The sequence below is a fragment of the Electrophorus electricus genome, chromosome 3, assembly GCF_013358815.1.
Source record: "Electrophorus electricus isolate fEleEle1 chromosome 3, fEleEle1.pri, whole genome shotgun sequence".
NCBI classification, from domain to species: domain Eukaryota; kingdom Metazoa; phylum Chordata; class Actinopteri; order Gymnotiformes; family Gymnotidae; genus Electrophorus; species Electrophorus electricus.
This window is the reverse complement of record NC_049537.1, coordinates 6015001-6028177: the sequence shown is the minus strand read 5'-3', so window position 1 is coordinate 6028177 and position 13177 is coordinate 6015001. Positions and strand designations below refer to the sequence as shown.

Here is a 13177-nt window from a genome sequence, read left to right as displayed (position 1 = left end):
TCTCATGCATTACTATAGGTGATTTATCAATATGAGCACTTCAAAGTAAAAGTTAATGAAGTTGGTCATATTTATTGTCTCTGTCTCTCCCTCTCTTTGTATAGGTCAGTAGCCTGCAAAAGGAAAATGACAGGAATATAGAGATTGAGCATGAAGCAGAACAGAAAACCCCAGGCTTTCATCAAATCCCTGGTGGAGGTCCGAGAGAGAGATGAGAACACTCAGGACAGGGTGCAAGGTGCGTTATCTACCACTGTTAGCACTGCTATGAATCTACTACATGTTGTCCCAGTAATTACAGGTAGAAACCTTGAGCCTGCCCTACATTTGGCTGCATTTCCACTGGGTGACCATGTGCTTTCACACAAGGCCGGGCCAAGGTGACTCTGGAAGTGTCGCTCATGAGAGGGCTAGCAGCAAGCCTGCATCTAATGAATAATCACACACCACCCACATGACTCATTTCACACACCCGTTTTAATATTCTCCCACTCTCTTGCTCGCTCGCTCACAGATAACAGGACACAGTGGACCTGACTCTTTTCATTTCTGCTCTCTCTCTCCTTCTCTTCCTCCCTCCCATTTGACTGTGCACATCTATGATCTCGCTCTTTATTCCACTGTCAGAGCTCTCCAGTATCAACCACAATGCTCGTGGTGAATAATAATGGCCAACACAAGCTTGTTGTTTTAACACAATTGATGTGTGACTCACTTCTGGCATTTCATCTTGCCTTGAAAGAACACACACTTTTTATGATTAAAACTCGGACTATAAGAGGCTGCTTCACAATACAAACTTGCTCCTTTTGTGCTGCACTGCCTTGCTCCAATCAAGAGCTTGCTTGGTCTTTTAAATGGTACAAATGTCCTATCAGATTAAGATTGGCCTGCATAATTTCTAGGGCCTAATTAGAATGAGAGAGGAAAAAATAGCCTTTAACAGGAGATTGAGTTTTAAACACAAATGTTCAACACTGATTTATGAACTATTATACAGCATTAATACAATGCAAGCAGATATGCTGTCATGATTTGATTGGGGTCATGATGAGTCATGTGTGAATCACAATAACAAAGCCACTGGAAATCTACCTCATTTGGTATGAAGTTCAACTCTGATATCATGAGAAGTTTGAGATATGCGGCTTTGCAGGAGAAGTGAATCAATAATCAGAAGAAGATAAATCGAGTGGAGAAGTTGAAATTTGTAATGGATTACAAAATCAAAGAGTTGCAAAAGCAGATTAAGCCTGGCAAAAACATTAGCCAGATGAAGGAACAAACTCGAGAGGTGGACCACATGCCCTGCAAACCAATGAGAAGAACATTTAAAACCGTGAATACAGGATCAATTTCAGCAAATGTGTGACCAACAAGTGCGTTACTCGTTCTTGCTGGAAAAAAAGATGTGATGTGCATAGTTGATAGACATTTACTGTATAAATGGCACAGGTTACTTCCATTATTTAAGTCTGCCCATATCTCATGTAGCATTAGACCACAGAAGGAGATAGTGCTGCACAAGTATTGGCTACACATTGACAGAAAACAGGCTTCTACAAAATGTACTGTGTCACATCAAGGCTTAGCAATTAGAATACAAATGAGCTTAAGATGCTGGGAAGATAGGACAGATCAGCACTAACCTGGGGTCAAGAGAGAGAGAGAGAGAGAAATAGAGTGAGAAGAGAGGAGAGCGAGAGAAAAATCGATAGCTGCTCTGCTTCCTTCCCTTTGGGTGGAAGGAGGAATTGCTGAGTACTTTCCACAAAGGATACACTGAGCAGGAGCCGGCTATGGCTAAGCTCAGGCTCAGACTCAGCACCACTGACAAAGAGATACTGACGGTACAGGCCTGCTATAGAGACAGCAAAGGAATGTGACTGTGTGTGTACTCCGGACAGAGAGACACACACACACACACACACACACACACACACACACACATACACACACTTTTGTTTTACCTTTCCATTCCTTCTCCACATGCAGGTGTGTAATGTGGAGGCCCTTGTGCGCATGTTTAAGGCAGACCTTCATAACACAAATGAACAGTGTTTCATGGTAATTATGGCCTGGTAAATTGTGTGTTTGTGGTTGTGGCAGATGGACATAATGGGAGTAAATCCCCAGAGGTGCATGCTTACTACATGGAATTATTGGAGTAGTGGCCTCTCTCAAGAGAAAATTGGCCCTAGAACATGAAACCCATCAAGGACAGAAAGCCAAGGTTATACAAGTGGAGTTCAGTTTTGAACAATGCTTCCAGTATAAAATAATAATAATAATTTGATTATAAATTTGAGGTTAAAGACACTGACCCATTTCCTAAATTCTGTACTGCCAGCAATTAATAAAATGACATCTCTTTCAACCTGTACATTTGTGCCATATTTAGTTACCACCTTAAAGCCCCAGAGTTTGTAGGTTACTTTATATAGAGGGTGTAATTATATGGAACATTTTAATGTGTTTCTGAGCACCTTACTCTGTGTGTGTGCATGCATGTGTGTGAAGGAGAACATCACTCTAACTGGAGAAAAAAAGAACTAACGGTTGTATGCTCTAAAGGCTCAGGAGTACAAGAATCCATCACCCACCCAAAACAGAAAAAGGGAAAACTGTAAACATGATAATGATTTGTGAAACATCAATGAGGATAGGGCGAATGCTATATACACTGAATAGCCTTTTAGAAACACACAACTGGTTAGCATTTAATTTTTGATTCAATATAGACAGTTTTTTAATGGGGTCTTCAAATATTATTCCACACACATAAGCACACACACATACAATATCAAACATACCAAATTCTTTGGATTATGGGTGTGTAAAATGTGCGCACAAGAGTTAACTCTGTTGAAACCTGGAGCATGCTGTAAATGACAAATGAGAAGCATTAAACCAGTTTCAGTGCGTTTCATTGTTATCTCACCTCTATTGTAGTTGACATTTTTTCCAACCACTGAGTGTCGCTGTTTTGAGATCAATTACACAACTCTGCTGTTTGCATGAAAGCATAGTTTTAGTAGAGTTTCTTTCAAAGATACAAGTTTAATTTCTAAAACCAATAAACAAATAAAGGAAAAATAAAGCGGGCTTTCTTTGGCTTTATTGTTCTCTGTAAACATACTAATGTGTAAGCCTTGAAATAGTGACACGAAGTTAAATTTAAAAAGTGTTCTATAGCTGTATATAGCTGTATACAGACAGTAGCGCATCTTTAAGGGCGTGTTTTCATCTGGCCAAGCGCTTACACTACTCTGTAGTAGAAATGTTGGGCGGTCTGTGACCGCTTTGAGCATGAAGGAGGAGGAGAGTAGAAGCATTCGGCTCCAGCGCCGGGAGATCCAGTGAAGGGAAACAATCTGAGCGAGTAACCTTTCACACCTCACTCCACTACTAAACCCCGTCTTGTCGAGAACTTTGCATTATCGTCCTCATCCAGTAAACCATCTTTGTAGTTCGTTTTACATTGTAGTCATTTGCGATTTTCTCATTCGAAAATGAGCAAACATGGCTCGCTTATTTTATCCCAGTAATAACAGACTGGATTTATCGAAACATCTGGCTTGAATATTTCTGCACTGTCCGCTTTCAGGCAAATGCTGATCCATGACGCGGGTAAAGCAGAAAAGTAGCGCGGCGGTGCTTTATTGGAAAGGAAGACGACGTCGCGTTTCCCTTTATCGCACAAACTGGCCAACCTTCGGACCCACAGGTCCGGCGTCACCGCCGGGGTCCCCCAGGAGCGGGCGCGAGGCGGTCCCGCGCCCGAATCCGCGCGGAGCCGCCCCGCTCCTCGCGACCGGCGTAGCGACGAAAACAGACCACGCCTCCAAACGAGGCTGAAGTCCGGGACGAGCGGAGCATGCACCTGCGACGCAGTCCGAGAGAGCGGAACGATGCTGTCGATTTCAACCAGTCGGTTATTAATGACCGAGATGACACGGATAGTAATTACGTGCTTTATTCGTTTTAAACGACTCCGGTAAGAAAGCGGCGCTTTTGGAGCCGATCGGGAGCCGATTTGAAGAGCGAATGTCCCAAGCATCATCCCAGGTAAGAACGGTAGGCTACCTTATCCCGGGAAGTGCTCAGGAGTTTCTTAGCTTTCAGCTTCTCTTCATAAAATTAACTGACTTATAACTTCTGACGAAGGTTAAACAATCTTGTAGGATACTAGAAAATTACAAGATGTAACTTTAGTTGTTTTTTTTTTAGTTGTTTTTTTTTTAGCTTTACTTTGTTGGTTTATGATCCTTAAACGAATAGCATAATAAAAGTTCAAGGGTAAAAGAAGTGGTTGTGTTAGGATAGGCCGGTTCCCTGCAGAAACTGTTTCGTATGATTTTTCAAGTTCTGTCGTTTACCTCTAACAGTTGTATAACTTGAGGACGTTAGTAACATTTTAGTCACACGGAATCTACTGTATTCATGTATCTACTGACATATTGCATGTCGATAATGAACAGGGGCTTGTTTTCGTTTGGGAAAAGCAGGAAACAATACTTTGGTTCACGTCGTGATGTCATTGTTGACCTTTGAACCACATTATTGATGATAAAACATGGTCTACGGTCAGGAATTACTTGAAATACAGACAATATAGCCTGTCTTTTTTGCACCAGACATATTTTGAAACAAGTAAGATAGAATTTTTACATTTTATTTTAAAGCACTTTATCTGAACAAAGTGCCTACAAATACACACACTGGCTACAGCTATAAAGCAGAGGAAGTTAACACATGAATATCCTCTATGAATCAAATGCATGCATTTGAGAAGTAATAAAGGTTTAGTGATGAAAACATCAAATCATGTTTGCTATTGAACCCTCAGCCATACACCAGCAGCTCATGGCAGAACTCAGTTTTTCATGCCTGTTGGCAACACTGTGCTTCAGTGATTCCAGAATTTTCCATGATATTCCATGTCATTGAGCAGCCTTGTCCTGAGAATGAGTGAGAGGGTGTAGGTGTCTAACCTGGCTGGAGATGATTGCACAGACAGGGGTCAGGGTGGAGTGCAGTACAGAGGGGAAACCTGGATGGCTGCCCTGTTTGGGATCAGGTTATGGCGCTCCTGGCCTGGAGAGTAGACCTGAACGTCCCTCGCTGCTCTGAGGGAGGAAGTGGGGGTGGGGGCAAACTGGTTTCTTTTCGTCAGCAGTGTGAAGCTGGGCGAACGCGCATGTTAATTGGTGATTTAATTAGTCCTTAAATATTGCAGCTGGGCTCAATAGCAGCAGGCCAGCCACTGAAAAGCACTGAATTTACAGGGTGTTAAAGCCCTAAGCAGACAAAATGAACTTGCATTCAGACTGAAGTACCCCCAAAAAAATCTCCTAGAAGTCTGTCTTGAATATGTGGCTAGTGTTTAAAATGCTCAAGTGTAAAACTTGTATGGGAGACAAAGCAAAAACAACATTACTTCCACCACACTTTGTGAACAATCTATTATTGTCCCTAATATCTGTTTGTTTTTCAACCTGTTCTTTCAGCTTGCTTTGTAAGACGTCAGCCAGGTGAAAGGAGGCAGGAGAATAATAGTGCGTGGGACAAAAGAGGGTCCCGCAGCGAAAGAGTGCAAACCAACAGTAGACGTAGGTGAGGCTGCAGGACTATAAAAGCCAAGCGTGTGAAATGGAGAGCAGGCAACTGGAGAAAGGGGGAGGGAACGGGAGGAGCTTTGATTTCCAAGCAGGGTAAACCTGGCCGGACATGAGAACACTAACACAATTCGAATGTGGGAGCGAGGGTTAGTGAGCCTGCAGAAAGCGCTATAGGGCAGGCAAGAGAAAGAAAAGCAGAGATTAAGGAAGGAACTTGGGAGATATATAGTCTGTGTGGCTGCGTAATGCATGTGAAAGGGTGAGTGAAGCTAGTGTGCCACGTTTGTTCCCGGGGTTATGCCTGACAGTAACCTGAGCCATGTGTGCTGGCTGATAACCCGTGGATTAAGGTTAGCGGAGACAGCATTACGAAGCGTGGTCTTATCAGAGCATCCCTCTACCTCAGGAGTCTTGTACTGTATTATTCAAAGCTGTAATTATCTTGTTCTTGGTTTTCAGGTATGCCTTTTTGGAGATAAAATTGGTGTGTACTAGTAAGGGAGACCACATCTCTTAGTCTTCCACGTGCTGTAGTTTCTGCTTTGTATCCTTGTGTGAAAGAGCCACTTAATGTTTTTTCACGTTAGATAGGGTTGATTAAATAGGTCATATCTGTATTATCCACCATGTGCACACTGTCTCATCAGATCTTTCAATAGTATGTGACAAGTCTAGGAACTGACAAAGCTGTTTCACTGGCTCATTCTGCTTCTATCAGTCCACCCTTCCTGTTCCAAGGCTGTGAGAAGTTAGTCTCATCCTGGCCCAGGAGAAGGACACCAAGAAGACTTACTTCATTGTTTCTGTCTGGCAACCAGGCAGCAAATAAACAAGGCATCAGCTGTTGCGTGGTGACCAAACACAAGACAAGAGCATGCTTTGTGAATGCTTCCTATTCACACACATGCACAGCCATATAGACCCTGACACCAAAACATAATGCCCACTACATGTCTAGCTTCTGATGCTACACCCCCTCTAGGTTTGTCAAACACCTCACAACAAGGGTGAAGCATCGTGTGATTGCTTTGAAGGCTTTTTATCGCCAGCCCACGAAACCCAGGGGATATTTAAGCGATATGGGACTTGCAGGTAGACATTGTCAATGAAACCCACATCCTGTGCCCATTCCATGGACCTGCTGCAAACTCGTTAGAGTTATTTAGGATAAATAATCACCTAATCAGCATACCTCTTTGTTGCTTTGTGCATTTGCATGTATCATTGAAAGTTTTTAAACAGGCAAAATCCTATTTTGTCAGTACAAATGTAACGCATATGCGGCTGATCCATATCTACTGCTGGAAATTACAGTGTGGCTACATTTACAGTGAAGGTCCAACTTGCACCACTGCATTCTGACCTTTTTGCAAAGGTTTGGACAAAGGTCTGCATCATCGCTCCATCTGCCTGCAGCACACATGAACGTGATTTGTCTTTCTGCTTGTGCCCCTTACAAACTACTTTTCTGACTTTTAAAATTTTTACTTATCAATTACTCTAGCGTTGTGCATGTACATAGTCATGCCAAAGAATGCACTTCTGGGCTCAGAGAATCTCCTTTTACAGTGGGAAGCCTAATGAAGAACAGCTCTTTTAGGGATTTGGGGCTGATAAGAGTTGAGCAGCAATATGTTCAGAGGAAAACTGATTTATTTTCTTATCATTAATGTCCTAAAGACATACCGTCAGAGAACCTAAAGCTAAGCAGATCAAATTGGTTTCGAAAGCCAGTGGTGCAATGACTGTGTTTTTCCATCCTAGTCACTAGAGGAAAATTCATTAGCACTTCTCTTGCTTTTACAGAATCCACTGGTGCAACACAACTAAGCAGGCCTGCTTCTGTGCCTAGATATTCTCATTAAAGAAACTTCATCTATTTTCTAACACCCTTCCACTGTTACCTGTGCTACTGATTAAGTTCATTCTTCGATCCTGATTTTAGTTTTATTTCATAGCTGTGTTCCTGCCCCCCCTCCCCCCTTCCGTAGGCCTCCTCATTTACTGCACCCTATTTCAAAGCACTGCATGACACTGACAAGAGGCTCCAGTCTGTGGGGACTTAATTAACAAAGTGTCACACATGCTCATGCTAAACCACGCGGCCATTTCAATCGTAGTCGACAAACAGGAAAAACAACCCACGTGAGCTTTCTGTGGAGAGCGTCTCACAGCTCCGAGGTGCCTCTCTCCCTTCCTGTCTACTCCGGGCCGTAGCTTACTATGAGGGGATCTGTCTGAGGGCACACCGGCAGAGACCAGCAGCCCGCTCGCGTTTGCCTGTTCTGGTAAAGCAGCTGACTGGATTGTAAAGATGGGCTGTAGGCTTGCTGCGAATACAGGGACAGGCCATCGATAAAGGGATTAACACATGAGCTTCTACTGGGAGGGAATTTCCTACATGTAATACGCTTCCTCCACACATGCACTTTCTCCCAACACATACATTTTCACAGTCCACAGTCACCAGCAAATCATAACAGTGGTGTCTTGCCGAAGAGTTTATTATTGAGGATTATTGAAAAACGGTCTGTTTTCATGGAGAAGGCTTTACAACAGATGCCTGACAGCATCTTTCACATGTTACTTTGCCTGATCAGGGTTGAGATTAATCAGCATTCGACTGAAAAGTAATTGTATTGTAGCTGATTTGACTTTATCGGAATGCTTGATTCAGCCTTTGCATGTTGTGCCTTTTTATGTAATAAGTGCATTCCCAAATGATTAAACCTTTCATGCTTGTTTTTGCTGTGAATAAAAATGACAGTATATTATGCCTGAGATCATAGATATTAGTAAACTGTTTTTCATCCATTACAACTAAGTAAGACTTCTAAAGCCTTCTTTCCTTGCTCTGTGGCAGGTGTTGCTTTTCACCCTACCTCTGACATCGGAAGAATTCCAGGGCCTTCTTTAGTAGCTGGGTGTCAAGTGCCATGTCAGAGTTAGAGGACTTCCCACCTCCACGGGGCCCCCAGCTAGCCGACCCGGCCCGCATTCAGCAGGACCTGCTGGAGGAGCAGGTGGAGCTCTGGTGGTTCAGTGAGCCCCGTAAATCACTGCTGTGCTATTGTGCGTCGGTGGCCCTGATCCTGGGCTGTGGGCTTGGCGGTGTAGGCCTCCTCTCCACCACCACCAGCCTGTCCAGCGAGTGGAGGCTGGGCGCCGGCACCGCCCTGTGCCTGCTCGCCCTGGCCGTGCTGCTGAAGCAGCTCCTGAGCTCCGCCGTGCAGGACATGAACTGCGTGCGCAGCCGACGGCGCATCGACATGCTTAAGAGTGGCGGCCTGTCGGATGTGCTGGTCGTGCTGGTCACGGGGCTGGCGCTGCTCGTGTGCGGGGCTGTGCTTCTGGATGTGGCCCTAGCATACCACATGCCCAAACCAGGCTGGGCCCTGAATGATATGTTCATCTCAGGGGTGGCGCTGCTGGCGGGTGGGGGGTTTACGGTGCTGGCGGTGGGCATGTATTCGGCCGTGGTTTTCCTCTTGGAGAGGACACGGCCCGAGCAAAGCCTGCGGGACAGGGTGGCCGAGGTCTTCACCGTTTCAGGACACATGCGGCCCAGGAGAGAGACCACGTCAAGCCTGGCGCAGCTCATATGACTTTATCTACGGATGGTGCCCCCTAGAGAAACTTCGGGTAACAGCGTGCACAAAAATACACACAGTAACGAAACAGGCCAGCGAACGGATCTATAAGAAAAATCTTTTTTTTTTTTTTTTTTTTCCTTCTTCAGAGACCACTTGCCTGCAAGAGGATCAATTGCAAAACACAGCCACTAATCAACATTTTGCACAATAGACTATGATTGATTGAAGAATGTATGAAACTGCAACAACTCTGGTAAAACACACCTGACATACTGTATGTATCATCTTGTCTACATTTCTGTCATTTACAATGAGATGTCTATTGAATGTTGTCATGTTGAAACATGATACTAAGGACTTAAGGCATAAGCTTCAAATCTTAACTGTGATACACTGATAGGTTTTCTCCCAACAAAAAGATCAATGAAAGGGCAATAATGGGGTTTAAATAATGAATTATTTTTAGTTAAAACATGCTGTTCTCACAACACAACCACTGCCTTCCTGCAGCATCAATGAGCCTTACCAAAACATCAGTCCCTCAACATCAATGGATCGTGTGTGACCTTCACACTCTTATTTATGGGAGCAAAGGGACGTATGCCAAGCGGCGGGGGGGGCGGCATGTGGACCTTGCTTGTCAGAGTTGTTTCGTTTGTGTGACAGGTTGCCATGCCATGCCATGTTGCATGTGTGTGATTTTTATACTCTGAGCTTTATTACACTCGCCACTAAGCGCTGCAGATGGGGGGAAAAAAAAAACAAAAACAAAAACGTTTCTCCATCCGTCAAGGCAGAAGTAATGCGGAAGTGTATTTTATAAATTTTCTTTGAGTCAGAACAGAGGCAGCGTGAGCATACTTATGACCCTAGATGTCTTAACTTGCTTACTGGGGTCAATAGAAATGCAAAAGCACAGATGGCAAACCTTTGGAATTTGGCTAAAAGATTTTGGCAAGTTTTGTGTGTTTGAGCTTTCTACGTGACGTCGCTAGTGTCAAACAATGCGGGTGAGTGGTATAATGAACCTCTTCCAAAGCCAAAAGGCTCAAGTGATGTGATTTAATATATAACTGCTGAAAGTGAGTCACTTCGTCTCATTTTTTAGGTTGGAAACATTTGAGTAAGAAAAGCCATGCGACAAAACAAATGATTTCATTTTGCTATGGTTCTCTTTACAAAATACATGAAATAAATAAACAGAAAGCCAAAGTGGTTCTGTTTGAGCTGGTTCTGTTTCCTTCTCAGTGAAGTAAGTGTGTGCGTTTTTGTGTGAGTGCGTGTATGAGCACGCATGTGTGTAAGTATTGGGACATGCTGTGACACTGCTTCTCCAGCTGTGTCCCTGCAGGCTCTTGCAGGAGCAGAGCTGGGTGAGTGGAGGTCCAGAGACAGCCTGGGTGTCACGGGCAGGGCCATGCCTGCTTTCATCCACCACAGACAGCCCATTGTGCTTAAAGCTGTTGTCAGTCACAACCTGAACAATGGCAGTCTCTGTTATCCATTGTCTTTAAGCCATTATGCTCTCTCATGCAACGCCCAATAAGCCTCGCAAGAAAGAGCCTGAACCTGGCAAAGTAACTATTACATCCTCTCACACACACACACACACACACATAAAAACTCACATATACAGTTCATGCGTTTCAGATTGATTAGAATGATTTTGCATAATATTTTCACTAGCAGTAAGACTGGTTAATGTTAATAATTCACAAAGTGACCATTCAGCTTTGAGCTTTGAGCTTTAGTCGAACAGCTCAATAACCTGTGGCACTATTAATCAGCTGATAAAGTGGAGAGACAGACAAACTGTGAAGCCATTCCGAACACTTTCTTCTGGCAGAGATCAAAAGGTTTAATATAAGTAGTATGAACAACAAGACAATACACAGTATAAAAAAAACCTACCCCAAAAAGGGACAAAACACTGCCATTTCTTTCCTCACAGTCACACGTACAGTATCAAGTAGATGTTATCACTAAATAAAAACTGAGATCAAAAGCATATTTCCGAGGCAGCGGCATGGTGGAATAATTATGTGAAGGTTAGCATGCCACTGGCCTCCGGTGAGTGCAGGCCAAGGAGAGACGGGCTGTCATACAGCAAATAATATATTCTGCTGCCTCTGCAGCGGTCCAAACAATATTCCATACACATACAGCAGGCCCACTGATAGAACAAGGGATGCAATGCATGCTGAATATAGGGAATTATGGCCAGGTTTTATTTCCATAAACTCCTGCAATGACACACAGGAGACAGCCACAGTGAGGAGATTTAAACCATGTAAAACAAGGTTCAGGTTTAATGTTTAATCATAAGATAATGAGAATGAGGTAGTGTGATATGGAGTCTTGGCTTTTCTTGCTGTCGTTTCCCTTAGTTGTATATATGTCTCCTTTAGTTGTATATATGTCTCCTTTAGTGGTGTGTGTGTGTGTGATCTTTTTTTCAGAATTAATTGATTGTATTGTCTTTATTTTGCCATGCCTGCTAATTTCTCGTGTATTTGTGTGTGTGAGTGCCTGTGTGTATGTGCCACAGATGATACTGCAGTAAAAATATTGTGTTACACCCCTGCCTGACAGCGTACAGCCTTATTAATAATTGATTTTGTGTAGGTATTTATTCCACTGGTCAGTGAGTTAATAATTGTAACAGATAACAAGTAACAACATATTTTAAACTAGTAGCCTAAAACACTGATGGGTTGACTTCACCCATCAAATTGTTAAATACATATAAATTCAACTTCTGGACAAGAAACAGATTATGTTAAAAATATATAAAATAACACAGCAAACTACCAAAATCTATATTTCTTAGAGAAAAAACATTGTATGACTATTTTTGTTATTGATGTATTGGCAAAAGATCTTAGACTCAGTAACGTATCCAAACAACACACACTCTCTGTGTCTCTCTCGTCCACAGACATTGCGTGCAAGATAGACAGAGATGCTGGAATTTGACTGATGTTTGAAGACAGCACATCGTTATTTTTCTCAGAAGAGTAGAAGGAATGTTAAGACACTGCTGTGAAATAAATCCCATCAATTCGTCCGTATCTGATAATCTGTCAAATATGATTAAAAAAAAATAAATAACATGGTCAATAAAACATTTAATTGCTTAGAAAGCAGGCAATGAATATATCCTTATGTACGCTATATGGGATTTATTCATTAGCATGTCTAATGAGAAAGTGAGCAGAGATGAAGGATTAGTGTGCCTCACTCTACTCTGGTGTTGCTGATGTGAATGGAAAACTGACAGTCTTCTACACTCTACTAAAGTTGGAAATGACAGTGTGTGTGTGTGTGTGTGTGTGTGTGTGTGTGTGTGTGTGTGTGTGTGTGTGTGTGTGAGAGAGAGAGAGATAGAGAGTAATAAAGAAAGGGAAACAAAGTGAGGTGTGCTCACTCCGGTTTTATGAGAGTTTTTATGAAGGGCAAAGGTAGGTCTAGACATTATTTGTGTGTGTGTCTGTGGGTGTGTGTGAGTGTATGTGGGTTACCTCCACTCTGTGTAATATATCGCACCCATGGTAATGCCTGGTAGCCACTCTTCTCAATGATTTTTAAGTATCGAACCTGATTACACAAAACAACATTTATTTTCACAAATACAGTTCTAACTAACTATTTAGATTTTTAAAATGCAAATACACTGAAAGGCTGGCATTGTTGTGGACCCAGTAGGCTAACAGGGAAATTAGATCACCTAACTCACCTGAATGCCTGATACAGTGAAATAAGGGATCTCAAACTTCACTGTGATTGGTCGCTTGGCTTCCTGTTCATCACTCTCCACACTAGGTAGACCAACGTGAGCTCTCATCATGTATTCTTTCCCTCCCTGTAAAAAAACAAAATGACTTACACACTAATAACCTATTTCAGCCTGGGAAAGGCAATGAAAAAAAATCCACAACTTTATCAGTACTGTTGGACAGAGTA

The 13177-nt window shown here is 42.8% G+C and overlaps 2 protein-coding genes across 4 annotated transcripts in view; one reads left to right on the top strand and one right to left on the bottom strand.

The window, feature by feature from the left end:
• The first annotated feature begins 3848 nt into the window (after window positions 1-3848).
• Window positions 3849-11234, top strand: LOC113570452 (transmembrane protein 125). 2 transcript variants are annotated; one of them, XM_026998856.2, is made up of 3 exons: window positions 3849-4068; window positions 8485-9263; window positions 9361-11234. In XM_026998856.2, exon 2 carries the CDS (start codon window positions 8558-8560, stop codon window positions 9224-9226), a length of 669 nt encoding a protein of 222 aa, XP_026854657.2. In that variant the 5' UTR covers window positions 3849-4068; window positions 8485-8557; the 3' UTR covers window positions 9227-9263; window positions 9361-11234. The 2 variants fall into 2 exon arrangements, with proteins under 2 accessions (XP_026854657.2, XP_026854656.2); XM_026998855.2 differs by having other exon boundaries at window positions 8485-11234.
• Window positions 11066-13177, bottom strand: part of ap1m3 (adaptor related protein complex 1 subunit mu 3) — a 13468-nt gene continuing 11356 nt past the window's right edge. The window contains exons 10-12 of one of the 2 annotated variants that reach the window (XM_026998895.2): window positions 12951-13076; window positions 12736-12811; window positions 11066-12286 (exon numbers count right to left, since the gene is read on the bottom strand). In XM_026998895.2, coding sequence (XP_026854696.1) covers window positions 12102-12286; window positions 12736-12811; window positions 12951-13076 — 387 coding nt within the window. In that variant the 3' untranslated portion in view covers window positions 11066-12101. Of the gene's footprint in view, window positions 12295-12735; window positions 12812-12950; window positions 13077-13177 lie in introns of both variants that reach the window. The other variant, XM_026998896.2, reaches the window with a different exon arrangement.